This window comes from Nomascus leucogenys, chromosome 6, assembly GCF_006542625.1.
Source record: "Nomascus leucogenys isolate Asia chromosome 6, Asia_NLE_v1, whole genome shotgun sequence".
Lineage (NCBI taxonomy): Eukaryota > Metazoa > Chordata > Mammalia > Primates > Hylobatidae > Nomascus > Nomascus leucogenys.
Genome location: NC_044386.1, coordinates 67540633 through 67556183, shown reverse-complemented (window position 1 = coordinate 67556183; position 15551 = coordinate 67540633). Strand labels below are relative to the sequence as shown.

At 42.9% G+C, this 15551-nt stretch overlaps 1 protein-coding gene across 4 annotated transcripts in view; it reads left to right on the top strand.

Annotated features, from left to right (window-relative positions):
* RYR3 (ryanodine receptor 3) overlaps positions 1–15551 on the top strand; it is a 568187-nt gene that overhangs the window by 517655 nt on the left and 34981 nt on the right. For all 4 annotated transcript variants that reach the window (XM_030814359.1, XM_030814360.1, XM_030814362.1 and 1 more), the window contains 11 exons: positions 462–558; positions 2172–2278; positions 3339–3390; positions 4339–4395; positions 5957–6056; positions 6210–6289; positions 7669–7745; positions 10267–10340; positions 10906–10923; positions 11329–11409; positions 11857–11945. In XM_030814359.1, the coding sequence (XP_030670219.1) occupies positions 462–558; positions 2172–2278; positions 3339–3390; positions 4339–4395; positions 5957–6056; positions 6210–6289; positions 7669–7745; positions 10267–10340; positions 10906–10923; positions 11329–11409; positions 11857–11945 (832 nt within the window). The remainder of the gene's footprint in view (positions 1–461; positions 559–2171; positions 2279–3338; positions 3391–4338; positions 4396–5956; positions 6057–6209; positions 6290–7668; positions 7746–10266; positions 10341–10905; positions 10924–11328; positions 11410–11856; positions 11946–15551) is intronic.

The following is a 15551-nucleotide window of genomic DNA, read 5'->3' as shown; positions in this document are numbered from 1 at the left end:
AAAAGAAGCCACATTTTGGTATTTTGGTATCTCTAAGACGAAACCACTGATCATAGGTATGACTTAAATTGGATTACCTAGAAGGGTGATCAGCCTAAAGGAATACCTAAATTGCCATATGAAGCAAATACTTCAGGACTGTTACTTGGCCTAATGATTGATTTCTCATTGGAGAGGAAATGTGATAAAGACCCTATGAGAACAGAGTAGGATGACAGATAACTGCCATGTCTTGCTAACCATTGCCATTTTCAGAAGGTGCTCTAATATTCAAGACTCGTCACGGTAGAGGGTTCTGGTTTCTTTGAAGTGAGTTCTGTGGTATGCTGCTGGCTACCCTGACCAATCAGAAGACAAGAATTGTACAAAAGTCTGTCCTGCTTACTAACCATTAACTGCCCAAACTAAAAGAACAAGTTCCATGGATCCCTCTTGACCTCCCTCTCACCCCTTCCGCTCAGGCACCGCTCTATTAACCTCTTCCTCCATGGCTATCAGAGATTTTGGATAGAAACAGAGGAGTATTCCTTTGAAGAGAAACTAGTACAGGATTTGGCTGTAAGTACTGACTCCCCTGGGAGCAGATATGGGTGTGGATGAATTTGATTTTCGAATTCATGTGTGTGGTTGTAACAGTTAAACATTCACAAGGAATCGTGTGTATACATTTGAAAAGCACTAACGGCGTAAACGCTCAGGGGAGGCCCTGCTAATGGTCATAGGAGCCAGAGGATGAATTTTTACTTGGAGGTGCTAATACTATCATCATCCTCCTCATTGTCGCTGTTAACAACTAATATTTCTTGAAATGCACAGCCATGTCATGGGGGGTTCATGCTAAGTGAAGTTTTGAGCACCATTGGTTGCAGGAGGCCACCCCAGCCAAAGCCCCACATTCCCACTCTGTAGTTCTGCTTTGGGGAAGATGCATCTAAATACCCTTCCTGCATCTTGCATTTCTATATTTGGCCTTTCAGAAAATTTGGCATGCCTTGTCTCTAACAGACTTCATGCTCTAAAGCCACTTAAAATGACACACGAGGGGAAAACTTATTGCAGAGGTGCCACAGAGCCTCATTCTGGTTCAGAGAGAAAATAAACCCTCCTTCTCTTTGGCCGGCCTGTGGTTCTTTTTCTCGTTCTCCCACGAACCTTTTTCTCTTACCACTCACTCTCTCCATTCATCTTGTCCTGTGTTTCTGATAGTCACTCTTTTCCAAATGTCTTTCTCTTTCTATCTTTCCCTGTCACCCTCTGTTTCTTTCCTTCTTTCTTAAAGGCTTTTCCTATTGTTTTCTTTCTCTTTGTCTTTATGTCTTTCATTCTTCTCATATATTCCTGTTGGTGAGAAAGACACTCCATTGGTTTTCTCAGTTTCTTGATGAGTGTGAAGTTGACAATGAGCATCACTTCAGCCTCTACTTCTTCTGAACCATTCATACCAACCCACGTAGTTCTCACCAATTTACCAAATACGGTCCACCCTGCTGGCTCTGCCACTGCTAGAAAATTCACTTTTACCTCTGACATTAGCTGTTATTTCTCTTTCCATGAAAAGTGATAAAGAAAAGACCTGATAAAAGAAGGGCATGGCCTGCAGCTCCAGGATGGCAGCTCTCAGGAGCAACAAGAATTTTAGAATCAAGAGTTAGGTCAGGAAAGAGAGATATTTTGCTGGGTTGAATCTAGAATAGTATTAGACCCAAAATGGCCCCACTGCTTTGTAACTCTTGCCCCACCTCCATGTCGAGCCCAGCTCTTCAAAAGAAATGTCAGCTGTTGGCCTGAGAGAGCCAGTCTCTCAGGTGACTCTGGGGTTTTCCTCCTGAACTGGGGTGCCCAGAGCTTGCATGAGAGGTCAGCTGATTGGGGTCTGTAGCTATTCCCTTTATGGGCAGCCTTTTGCTTTTTATTTTGTTTTAACCTGAAATTGGAATGTTTCTTTGAGTGGCTGTAAAATTAAAAAATATATATACATATATACACATATATCTCAAACCTCGCACCTTTAGGGCTTCTATCCTGAAATAAATACATGATGTAGTGGTTTTGTTTTGTGCTTTAGTCTGATGCACTCTGTGCCTTGCGCTTTACCTTCTCTTTGTTCGCATGCAGTCACGTGGCACGAGATTATATTCATGCCTAAAACCTACCTGTGTTGGTTTGTGTAGAAATCTCCAAAGGTGGAAGAGGAGGAGGAGGAAGAGACAGAAAAACAACCTGACCCACTACATCAGATCATTCTCTATTTTAGCCGCAACGCTCTCACGGAGAGGAGGTCAGAACCACCAGCTCACCTGCTTCTCCCAGGCACCAGGGATACTTGTGTCCACTCCTAACCTTCCTCTCTCAGATGGCAGTGGGTGGAAAAGGGAAGCCAGATTTGAGCAGCCCTCCTTGCTGCCTTATATTTGGCCATCAAGATATGTCTAGGGAGCCAGGCGTGGTGGCTCACGCCTGTAATCCCAGCACTTTGGGAGGCCAAGGCGGGCGGACCATCTGAGGTCAGGAGTTCGAGGCCAGCCTGACCAACATGGTGAAACACCATCTCTACTAAAACTACAAAATTAGCCGGGCATGGTGGTGCACGCATGTAATCCCAGCTACTCAGGAGGCGGAGGCAGGACAATCGCTTGAACCTGGGAGGCGGAGGTTGCAGTGAGCCGAGATTGCACCATTGCACTCCAGCCTGGGCGACAAGAGCGAAACTCCGTCTCCAGAAAAAAAGATATGTCTAGGGAAACTACATCAAGCCACAGCCTGCTCTTCGTAATGTCAGACACTGAGCTGCAGATTAAACAGCCTGAAACTATAAACTTCATCTCTGAATTCCATGTTAAGCCACTGCTGGTTCACATTTTCAGAGTGGTTTCTAAGAGTCAGAGTGGGGGAAGGGATTTTCTAATTAATTCACTAGTACTTATAATTTGAGATTTATATGACTCTTAGTCTTTACTGTGGGGTCCAAAGAGTAGCCTGCTAAGGCTGGGCACGGTGGCTCATGGCTGTAATTCCAGCACTTTGGGAGGCCAAGGCGGGCAGATCACTTGAGGTCAGGAGTTTGAGACCAGCCTGGCCAATATGGTGAAACCCCATCTCTACTAAAAATACAAAAAAATTAGCTGGGCATGGTGGCAGGCACCTGTAATCCCAGCTACTGGGGAGGTTGAGGCAGGAGAATCACTTGAATCCAGGAGGCGGAGGTTGCAGTGAGACGAGATCGCACCATTGCACTCTAGCCTGGGGGACAAGAGCAAAACTCTGTCTCAAAAAAAAAAAAAAAAAAAAAAAAAAACAAAAAAAAGTAGCCTGCTAAATATTTCCTCCATTCTTTCCAGCAAATTGGAAGACGACCCTTTGTACACCTCCTATTCCAGCATGATGGCCAAGGTACACCCAGGTTTTCTGCCCATTGTCTCTGTCTTTCTGTCTTCCCTTAGATTTCTTTAGGTGCATGAAAATTGTCATGTTGAATCGCAGGCCTGGGACTTTGTCATGACATAGGTTTCAGGCATTGCACAATTCATGTGCCATAGAGATGATATTAGTAAACCACTTCACCGTCTTCCTAAGGAAACCTTGAAGCTTTGCAGAAACAATGGGTGCTGGTGGATAGGTTCACACTGGGATTTCTAAAGCCAGCTAAATGGGGCTTAGGCATACAGCATACCCTTGTGTTTTCACTCAATGTTCAGAATACATCAAACAGTTCAAACACATCCACAGGTGAAGGTTAGGAACTAGAGAGAGCTCCCTGTGTTCTGCAAGAGGCAGTGTGACCAGAGATGTTCTACATCACCTAGAAAGACGGTGACCTCTGGAATGCTGAGTGAATAAGGGAAACTTTGATGTCAGGCAGAAAGGGTGTGTTGGGGTATAGGAGCACCTATTCATTGATCTAGCTGTACCACAGGGCCCCAGTGGGAAGAGGCACTTCAGGGTTCACATCCTAGATGATGTGTCTCCAATCTTATTGCCATGCCCGTGGGGCTGTATTTAGGAAGTGGCAGCTCCCTGCATTCCTGTCTCCCATTTACACCAGAACTTTACTAAGGTAGAAGAGTTCAAGTCTGTGGTTAAACCAGCTAGGTCACCACTGATGATGTGAGCTCTGTGTTCTCATTGCTCATTTCTGAACTCTATGATAACTGGGAAGATGGCATTTACAGTAGAAATGTTGCCCAGCAGTGGCCAAAATGTTCCTGGTTTTACACAATGCTGAGGTCCTGAGGTGCCTGTGAATTACATCCTGTCTCCTGCCCTTGCAGAGTTGTGTTTATTAGATTCACCTTTAATTTGGTTATCTGTCTTCTCCCTTCCCTGCTCCCTGAAATCCAGAGTTGTCAAAGTGGTGAGGATGAAGAAGAAGATGAAGACAAGGAAAAAACATTCGAAGTAAGTTCTCATGAAGATTAAAAACAGAGCCACCCTCCAAGGCCACTAGGCCAGGCCTTCAGAGGTGGGTGCTGACATTAGCATATGTGGCTCACCCACCAGGAGTGTGTGAGTTGGCAAATCTGCCTTAATAAAGCACACTCAGCAGCCGTGGTTCTCTTGTCTCTCTGCCCATGAAAAGGTAGCAGGTAGTATGCCAGTCAGCAAACCGCTAGCTTTGTTCTTGTGGGAAATTGTACTCAATTACTGTAGCAACAGGGGCCATAGAAGGATAAACTGAAACATCTGAAATGAAAAAATCAGAAAAATGAAAATCAGGCCAAGTGTGGTGGCTCACAACTGTAATCCCAGCACTTTGGGAGGCCTGGGGAGGGAAGATCACTTGGGCTTAGAAGTTCGAGACCAGCCTGGGCAACACAGGGAGACCTACCTCATCTATACAAAAGATAAAAAATTAGCTGGGTATGGTAGCGTGCTCCTATAGTCCCAGCTGCTCAGGAGGCTGAGGTAGGAGGATAGCTTGAGCCCAAGTATTTGAGGCTGCAGTGAGTTCTGATTGCACCACTGCACTCCAGGCTGGGTGACAGAGTAACATCCAGTGTCTCAAAAAAAAAAAAAAAAAAAAAAAAGATTAAAAAATCAGAGGAATGGAGACACTTGATTGGCTTTTGCGCTATTATTCTATAAATGCAAGTTGATAGTGATTTTTATTTTGAGGCAGTACAGGACCCTGAAATTCTCAAGATTAAACTATATTAGGTTACTTGTACTCTTTTGTAGACAAAGTACATGACAAAACACAGCAGAAGTGAATGACTATAATTACAGTCTGGAAAGCTTTGACATTCTCATAACCCATGTCTGATAGAAAGTGTGTGGTGCCTCACGCCCGTAATCCCAGCACTTTGGGAGACCAAGGCGGGTGGATCACCTGATGTCAGGAGTTCAAGACCAGCCTGGCCAACATGGCGAAACCCCATCTCTACTAAAAATACAAAAATTAGCTGGGTGTGGTGACATACGCCTGTAATCCCAGCTACTGGGGAGGCTGAGGCAGGAGAATCGCTTGAACCCAGGAGGCAGACGTTGCAGTGAGCCGAGATCGCACCACTGCACTCGAGCCTGGGCGACAGAGCAAGACTCCGTCTCAAAAAGAAATGTGTTAGCTGTGGTCTGAGCATTCCAGATAAGTGAGCATTTCCTGCATTCAGCCAGAAATACTCAAGTTGACCCCTCAGCAGGTTTCCCTGTGTAACAGAACATCAAAAACAAACACATTTTAATGTTGGTTTGCTTCGCACAATTGTGGTATCCAAAAGAAATGGACTGTGTGTTCTATCAGTACAAAAAATGGAAAATGTACCATCAAAATAAGAGTGATGGGTAGACAGTTTTAGAAAGCTGGCTAGTGTCTGGAAATAAACTTCAGAGGTCTGCTTTATCCAAGTTGATGTGTGTTACCTTCCTTAGGTAACTGGAAAATTCTCTCACCTCACTATGGGTGAACTCCCTGGAGCTGGGTAGGAACCAATCTTTCCCTGTGATTTTTTTTTCCCCCCAGGAGAAAGAGATGGAGAAGCAAAAAACCCTCTATCAGCAAGCTCGGCTGCATGAGCGTGGTGCTGCGGAGATGGTCCTTCAGATGATAAGCGCTAGCAAAGGTGATTACCCTACTTTCTGGATGGGCCCGTGTAACTTCCACAAAGATATCATGCTGTGACATACAGCCATTATTAAAGAGCCCTGCTAAGGCCCAGGAGGCGTGATTTACCATCTGCTTCCTTGGTGATTCAATCGAATCTTCACCATGGCAGGTGAGATGAGCCCCATGGTGGTTGAGACGCTGAAGCTGGGGATCGCCATTCTGAACGGAGGCAACGCTGGTGTGCAACAGGTAACGGGAACTCACAGCGGCTGGGCAGGCTCCCGGGGTATTCCCATTGGACACCTGTCATGCTTCAGGGAAGAGGAGTTGACTGCTACAGAGGGGAGCCACCCAGAATCACTTAGCTGGCATTTGTCCTTAGTGGCCAGTTATATCAGAGTAGCTGGGAGCACAACCATGGCTGGGAGTCTACAGGCAAATGTGTCTTTAATAAAGAGGTTTTACCCAGGATTAAAGATAAAAACATTTAGTTTTTCACCAGTAGATAACTTTCTGTATAAATATTCTCTAGAAAAATTTCCTAAGAGTTAGGTTTTACTTTAGCCCTTTATTTTCACTTATTAGCTGCCTTTACTATGAGCAAGGAGCCTCATCAGTTAAGTGGAACTGAGAAACTCACAAACCTGTTATTCGTTTGTTCGTTGATTCATTCATTCACTGAGCAACTGTTTACTGACCGATGACCATGCCAGGCTCTGCTGCAAGGGCTGAGGGTGTAGCAGTGAATAATACAAATAAAAACTCCTGCCATCGTGCAGTCGCATTAAATGCGACAACACATAGAAGCGTACAACCAAGTACCTGACACATGGTATTCCTTCAACAATCTGAATTGGAACAGGCTGCAGAAGACAGGAACATACCGGTGTTTCTCAGGCACTCCGGGTTCTGGATAAAAGCATCTGTGTGTACAGGGAAGTGAAATTTCAAACAGACCCTTGGCATTCATGAGGGTTATATCCCAGGGCCTGTGAGAGTCTTCAGATTCACAACTACCATTATTGCATATAGCTTTTCCCAGCCTTTAACTCATCTCCCCAAAATTTCTCCAATTTTTCATTAAAAACTGTCATTTTCTAAGTTACCATTCACTTTCTGTTCCCTTCTACCACCTACCACTAGCTGTCAGTTGACTTTCTTACAGGGCCTTTTGTTTATTTTTTAAAAGACAAAATTTTTATTATGTCAGACAAAGTTCCTACCTTCCAGTAAGAGAGAACACAGGAAACAAAGCCTCACTGTGAAAGAAATACTGAGCTTTCAGCCAGGCTCCTTATTGGCTAAGCTCCTTGCTCCTGTGTGCCAAATTCATAGCATAAGCTATTCAGATTATAACTCAGCTTTGTGATACATTACTATATCACGGCCTTGGTGCTTGTTCCCAAATAGAAGGGACTTCAATCAGTAGGTCTATGAATGTTAATTCTGCCCTAGAAGAAATGCCAGTGGGCCTTTATAAAATAAACATGGTCTACCCCCAAGGGACTCTGATTCCATAAGTAGAGGGTCCACCTCTGTGGCTGGGGATTTCTCTATCAGGATTAGGAGGGTCAGCTCTGTGGCATAGTTTTCATTGCTTTTCCCTTTACAACGTGTCTCCCTTGCAGAAAATGCTAGATTACCTAAAGGAGAAAAAGGATGCTGGATTCTTTCAAAGCCTTTCTGGTCTTATGCAGTCTTGCAGGTAAATGCGGGAAAACTACCATAGCATTTAAAACACTCTTCCCTCTAAGCATAGGAGGCAGGGGAAGGGGAGCACAAAATATACTGGCCTACCATAGAATTCTTGAGAGAGGAGTCACCTACTTTAGAAAGCTGAGAGAGTAGGTGTTGTTCCTCCAGCCTTCAGGATTACAATTCAGCTAGCATTCAGAGGGGAAAATGTGATTGCCATTAGCCACATACACACGCTCCCCCACTGCTGTTGTGTTTGATCTCCCTTCCTTACCTCCATGTTTATGTTGCTTTCCCTGGAGGCTCAGTGTGCACATTGAGTTTCTCATCAAACATGTATGCCCATAAAAGTCAAACCAGAAAAGAATGGAAAAGAGGGGGGATTCCTGACTATGATTCAAGGCTATGTTTTATTAAACCCACTAGGTACTTAATTAATCTTTATCCTTAACAATTCTTTGAGCTTGAATGTGTGTTAGGGTGGTATGTATTTTGACACATCCATTTTGACAGCGGTACGTCCTAGCATGGGAACATTTTGACATAGCCTGAAAAACAAGGCTTTGAACTTTCCATTCATATTATTGAGCTGTTTAAGCCACCCCTCATGGCTGAGCAGCTCTGACACATAAATAATATATAATCCAGAGTCATAGGTCATGATACTTGCTCAATTCAGAGATGAGCCAGAATCTAAGAAAAGTGTCAGCTTATTGTCTAAGATTCATATGTATTTGGATAGTCTGCAGATAATTCTAAAAGAAATTAAACTTTTAATCACCTAGCTCATTTGCCTCCAATTATGCTTTCCACTTAAAAATTTGGAGGATGGACATCCTTTCTCTTGGTGGACTACATACTTTTGCTAACCGTATTTCACTGGGTAAAATATCATACCCTGGGCAGTAGGGAGTGTATCTGAGCTGCAGTATAATTCTTTATTCCCCGCTCTATGGGGCTTTTCCCCACCAACAGTCTATTCATTTATTATCTCTCTCAGGAAAACAAAAAGGAATATTTCCAGGCCTGACTCTCCAGGCTAAAATAGTACATGTGAACTTAGAGATGGCAAAAATCAAGGCAACTCAATTCCATGTTGCTCATAAAGTTATCCATTTACTTTCTAAGAGTTCTCTCAGTATCCTGTAATACTTAATATTGCTAAACTCATTTATAATGACAGCTTGGAGAGACAGGTGATACACACTTAGATGCCAACTGAGTTCTAACAGAAGTTTTAAGATGTGTTACTGCTGGGTTTTTTATGATTATAAAAACAATATATGTTTTTTAAAAATTTAAGCAGTAGGGAAGTTAAAACATTCAAAATGGGTATTTAGGAATGGAGTAAGGATCAGAAATGTGTGTTGCACAGATTCAGATTCAAAACTGCTGCTTCAGGGCAACTATGTCCAAATGTTCTTTCCCATGTTTTCCTCCCCTGACGGCTAAACCAAAGTAGAAAGATAGTTTTGTGTTGATGAGCAAGCCCTTTTGCCAGAAGAATCTGGGGGAAAAAAAAATGGCAATAGAGATTTCACTGTTTACCTAAATCATTTTTACCTAAATGATGAAATTAGGTAAATGAAATTTACCTAAATCACAAAACACGTGACTCCTTAAAAAGAAAACAGGAATGCCAGATTTTTCTCCATGCCTTTGCCCCGTGGTAGAAGGAAAGCTAAGTTTTGCAGTCTTAATGGACTTAGCCATAAACTTTCCTAAGAGCTATGTTCTATGTTGTATGAAACCTTTCAGATTGGGGAATAAGTTAGACTCCGTTAGTAAAATGGAATGAGCCCCACTTAGAAATAACATGATCATATAGTGGTCTCATCAGCAAGTTTGTGGTTGCACTGTGGCTTCCTGGCTAAGTAAAATTTGGCAGTGGCTGCGACTAGGAAGGTTGGGGGGAGCAGGGACAAAAATGAAGGCCAACTTGTCATAAATTCAGGAATACCTGGAGGCACTGTTCCCTGTGGAAAGCGGAACCTCAGCTTCTATAGGCTTTTGCATGATGTAGAATCATAAAAGGGCGTGGCCCTTTGAAATCTGGACGTTTGTAGCTCATCCTAAGCTCTGGAAACCACAATTCCATGCGATTCTCAGAGAAAATAGGTAAAGGTGGGAGGCAAACATTAATCAGTGCAGTTTAAAGTAAACTTTCCCTCGAGAAATCTTAAAAACAGATTATTCCTTCTTTATTTGGAAAACCTTTCTAAACCTTCACACCAAGGTGAAGACCTTGAGTCTTCACCAAAAGACTCAAACTGGACAGACAATCAGAGTCACCATAAGTGTTCATGACCCCTCTACCTGTATGTAACAAAGTCTGTGAGCTACAGGCACCTAAGACAACACTGCTCGGCACGAAACCAAGGAATCATTACTTTCAACCACCCTGGAATGTGTTAGTTTATTTATGATAACACAGGAGCAGGATATGCTTAGTTGATAGGTACATTAACGTTAGAAATCTGCTTTCCCGGTGTGCGTAGCCTTGAACCTTGTTTCTTTCTGTCTATTAAAAGTGTCCTTGATTTGAATGCGTTTGAGAGGCAGAATAAAGCCGAAGGCCTGGGGATGGTGACTGAAGAAGGAACACGTAAGTAGTGAATGTGAAGGCCATTCTCCTCCTGATTAAAATCTTATTTTTTTTTCTTTTTTTTCCCCCGAGTTTTGCTCTTGTTGCTCAGGCTGGACTGCAGTGGCGCGATCTCAACTCACTGCAACCTCTGTCTCCTGGGTTCAAGCACTTCTCCTGCCTCATCCTCCCGAGTAGATGGGATTACAGGCTCCCACCACCACAGCCAGCTAATTTTTTGTATTTTTAGTAGAGGCAGCATTTCATCAGGTTGGCCAGGCTGGTCTTGAACTCCTGACCTCAGGTGATCCACCCCACCTTGGCCTCCCATAGTGCTGGAATTACAGGCGTGAGCCACCGCACCTGGCCATTTAAAATCTTAATTACCTATTTCTGGTCAGAGCTCATGTCTTTGCTTAATATGCAAGGACTTGCTCTGTTTCATCAAAATGTTTCCATCAGTAGCTTTAATAAAGTGATCATCTAGGATGGATGTGTTCACGTAGCCAGTTGTAACTAAAGACAGTTTATCATGATGTTTACAGTTTTCTTACTTTGTATTCTTCTATTTTTCTCTCATTACCAGTCATTGTTCGTGAACGTGGTAAGTTTCAGTTTCTGGCCTGAGTTCCTACCATGTGTGTGAATCCTAGGAGATCTCATTTAATTGCCTCAGCGCAGAAACATTTTAGGCTTGGTGGTTGCATGTTGAGTTGAACTCAGCAGTTAGATGCTTAATTAAAGAAGTATCTTCCATCTGTAAAGCATGGGTTATGGACCATGAGCCATTTACTGTCCTTATCCAGTTGTCTTCATTACAAATGCATTTGTTGGGCACTGTGCCCTGCAGCCCCAGCTCAGTTTAATTGGGCTTTTCACCATTCATCCAAAGTTCCTTTTCCAAACCATTCTGACACAACTCCTTTATCATCTGTGTAGTCATTTGCATTAGAAAGTATTCCCTGTTGAGAAGCCAAACCAATGCTCATCAACGTTTTATGTTTTCAAGGTGAAAAAGTACTCCAGAATGACGAGTTCACGCGTGATCTCTTTAGATTCCTACAGTTACTTTGTGAGGGACATAACAGTGGTGAGTGGAACAGATTGATCTGCCAAGGAAACACAGCACTCAGGGGCAAAACTAGAATTCCGTTCAGTATGCCCCACTTGATGCAACTAGTTGTTAACTCAAGGACCTCAGTTAATGCATTCCTCAATAAGAAGCTATGTAAATATCATGGATAGTGATATTTAGTGCCACCAAGGCTAAGCTGCTTCCAGAATCTTCAGATGAGAAATCTAAATACCCAACCCTTTCCATCTAGCCCCTTGGGGCTCGTTAAGTCCAGTTTCTGGTGTTGGCAGGTTGGGGGGTGCTCAGAGCAGAGCTCTGCCCTGCAGGATCTGCCATGACCCAAACATGGTATTCCTGTAAGCCTTTTCACATAGAATGTCTTATCTGAGCTCAGCTGAGAAGGCATGCCTGGGCCCCTCGGCATGGCAGGGACAAGCTCTGACCCAGCACTGGTGCTCTCAGACTTTCAGAATTTCCTGCGGACTCAGATGGGCAACACCACCACCGTGAATGTCATCATCAGCACTGTGGACTACCTTCTGCGTCTGCAGGTGAGTGGGAGGGCCTTGGACAATGGGACCTCTCACCTTTGCTTCCAAAAGATAAACACAGTTACACAGGGTCAGGGACAGCCCAGGATACAGTCAAGCCCCTATAAGGAAGGTGTTGTAATGTATATCCACAGATGCATGGGAAGTCCAGTGCCCAAAGAGTACATTTGAAGACAGAAGTGGGAGACGTGGTTAAACACCAAATCATCTGTTATAAAATGCTAGTTTAGTTTAGTTTTGCCAGTGAAAACCAATCTGTGTTGCTATAAAACAACGAAGAGCTATAACACAACCAAGAGCTCTAAAATAACCTGTGAATGAGAACAGATTTCACTAGAAAAAAAGACTTACACAAGATGATAGGAATAGGATGAGTTTACAAGTTTGTGTTGAGAAGTCAGATGGTTTGTTTCAAGGAAGTCCAAATTATATTGAGAAAATCTACACAAACCTATTAACAAAAAGGGATGTTTTTCCTCTTTGCTGATTCCTCATCCTGGTTCTGCCACTTACTGGTTTGTAACCTAGAGCAATCTGTTTAACATGCCTCTGTTCCAGTTTTTTCATCAGTAAAAGGGGTAGGACCTATGCCATAGGGTGGTAGTAAAGATTGAGAGGTTGAATACAGGCATACCTCATTTTATTGCAGTTGATTCTGTTGTGCTTCACAGATGCTGTTTTACAAATTGAAGGTTTGTGGTAACCCTGCATCAAGCAAGTCTATCTGCCGTTTTACCAACAGCATTTACTCACGTGCTGTGTCTGTCACGTTTTGATAATTCTCACAATATTTCAAACTTTTCACTGTTATATCTATTATGGTAATCTGGGATCAGTGATCTTCGATGTTACTATTGTAATTGTTTTGGGGTGCCATGAACTATGCCCATGTAAGACAGCAAACTTCATCAATGTTGCATGTGTTCTGACCACTCCACCAACTGTTCCTCCATCTGCCTCCTTCTCCTCAGGCCTTCCTATTCGCTGAGACATAACAATATTGAAGTTAGGTCAGTTAATAACCCTACAATGGCCTCTCAGTGTTCAAGTGAAAAGGAGAGTCACACATCTTCCACTTTAAATCAAAAGCTAGAAATGATTAAGCTTAGTAAGGAAGGCATGTTGAAAGCTAAGACAGGCCAAAGGCTAGGCCCCTTGCACTAAACAGCAATGCAAAGGAAAAGTTATTAAAGGACGTTAAAAGGGCTGCCTCAGTGAGCATATGAATGATAAGAAAGCAAAACACCCTTATTACTGAAATGGGGACAGTGCAAGTGGTCTGGATAAAAGGTCAAACCAGCCACAACATTCTCGTAGGCCACAATCTAATCTAGAGCAGGGGTCTAACTCTATTCAATTCTATGAAGGCTGAGAGAGGTGAGGAAGCTGCCAAAGAACAGTTTGAAGCTAGCAGAGTTTGGTTCATGAGGTTTAGGGAAAGAAGTCATCTCCAAAACAGAAGTGTAAGGTAAAGCAGCAAGTGCAGATATAGAAGCTGCAGCAAGTTATCCAGAAGATCTGCCTAGGATAATTGATGAAGGTGGTCACACTAAACAACAGATATCCCGTGTACATGAAACAGCCTTCTCCTGGAAGAGGGATACCATCTAGGACTTTCATAGTTAGAGAGGACAAGCCAATACCTCGCTTCAGAGCTTCAAAGGACAGGCTGACTTTCTTGTCAGGGGCAGCCCAGCTGGTAGCTTTAAGTTGAAGCCACTGCTCATTTACCATTCCAAAAATCCTAGGGCCCTTAAGAATTACGGTAAATCTACTCTGCCCATGCTCTACGTGTGGAAAAACAAAGCTGGGATTGTCATCTGCTTACAGCATGGTTTACTATTTTAAGCCCACTGTTGAGACCTACTGTTCAGAAAAAAAAAAGATTCCGTTCAAAGTATTACTGTTTGTTGACTATGCACCTGGTTCCAAGAGCTCTGATGGAGATATACAAGGAAATGAATCTTGTTTTCATGCCTGCTAATACAACATTTATTCTGCAGCCCATGGATCAAGGAGTAATTTTGACTTGCAAGTCTTATTTTTTAAGAAATGCATTTTGTAAGGCTACAGCTGCTATAGATAGTGATTCCTCTGATGGATCTGGGCAAGGTAAGTTGAAAACCTTCTGGAAAGGATTCAACATTGTAGATGTCATTAAAAAACATTGTGGGCCAGGCGCAGTGGCTCATGCCTGTAATCCCAGCACTTTGGGAGGCCGAGGCAGGCAGATCACGAGGTCAGGAGATCAAAACCATCCTGGCTAACACAGTGAAACCCTGTCTCTACTAAAAATACAAAAAAAGTTATCCAGGTGTGGTGGCAGATGCCTGTAGTCCCAGCTATTCGGGAAGCTGAGGCAGGAGAATGGCGTGAACCCGGGAGGCAGAGCTTGCAGTGAGCCAGGATCATGCCACTGCACTCCAGCCTGGGCGACAGAGTGAGACTCCAAAAAAGAAAATTGTGATTCGTGGGAGAAGGTCAAAATAGCAACATTAACAGGAGTTAAGGAAGTTGATTGCAACCCTTGTGGGTGATTTGGAGAGGTTCAAGACCTCGGCGGAGGACATAACTGCAGATGTGCTGAAAATAACGAGAGAACTAGAATTAGTAGTGGAGCCTGAAGAACATGAACCTGAATTGCTGCCATTTCATAATCAAACTTGGACAAATGAAGAGTTGCCTCTCATGGATGAGCAAAGAAAGTGGTTTCTTGAGATGGAATCTTCCTGGTGAAGATGCTCTAAACATTGTTGAAATGCCAAAAAGGGATTTAAAATATTACATAAACTTAGTTGATAAAGGAGTGGCAGGGTTTGAGAAGATCGACTCCAATTTTGAAAGAAGTCCTGTGGGTAAAATGCTATCAAGTAGTACATGCTACAGAGAAATCTTTCATGAAAGGAAGTCTATTGATGCAGTTAACATTGCCTTATTTTAAGAAATTGCCACAGCCACCTCAACCTTCAGCAGCCACCACCCTGTTCAGTCAGTAGCTGTCAACATAAACGCAAGACCTTTCACCAGTAAAACGATGGTGGAACTTACAACTTGCTGAGAGCTCAGGTGATTGTTAGCACTTTTTAGCAATAAAATATTTTTTAATGATGGCATGTACATTGTTTTTTAAAAACATAATGCTATTGCACACTTAATAGACTACAGCATATTGTAAACATAACTCTGATGTGCACTGAGAAATCAACATTTTGTACGACTCACTTTATTGTAATGTTCACTTTACTGTAGTTTATCTGTAATCACACTCGGATTATCTCTGAATCTCTGTATGCCTCTATATGTAATGTACTCAGAACAATGTCTGGCACTTACAATGTTAGCTATTATGTTGTTGCTGTTATTGTGATTATTTGGATAATTACCATTATCTTCACATATTTCTCATTGAGTAAATTATCCTATTTCATAGTCTCCAAGTTCTAGCTGAAGGCAGTCCTCATTCCTATCTATTCTTTCCCCTGGAGGGATATTTGTGCTTGAAAGGTTCTAGAGATCTGGTATCTCTGCAGTTCTTCACAGGGTCCCTGGCTCCTGTCAGAGCAAAGAGTCATAGAGATGCAGGATTCTCATGTACCATTCCCAAAC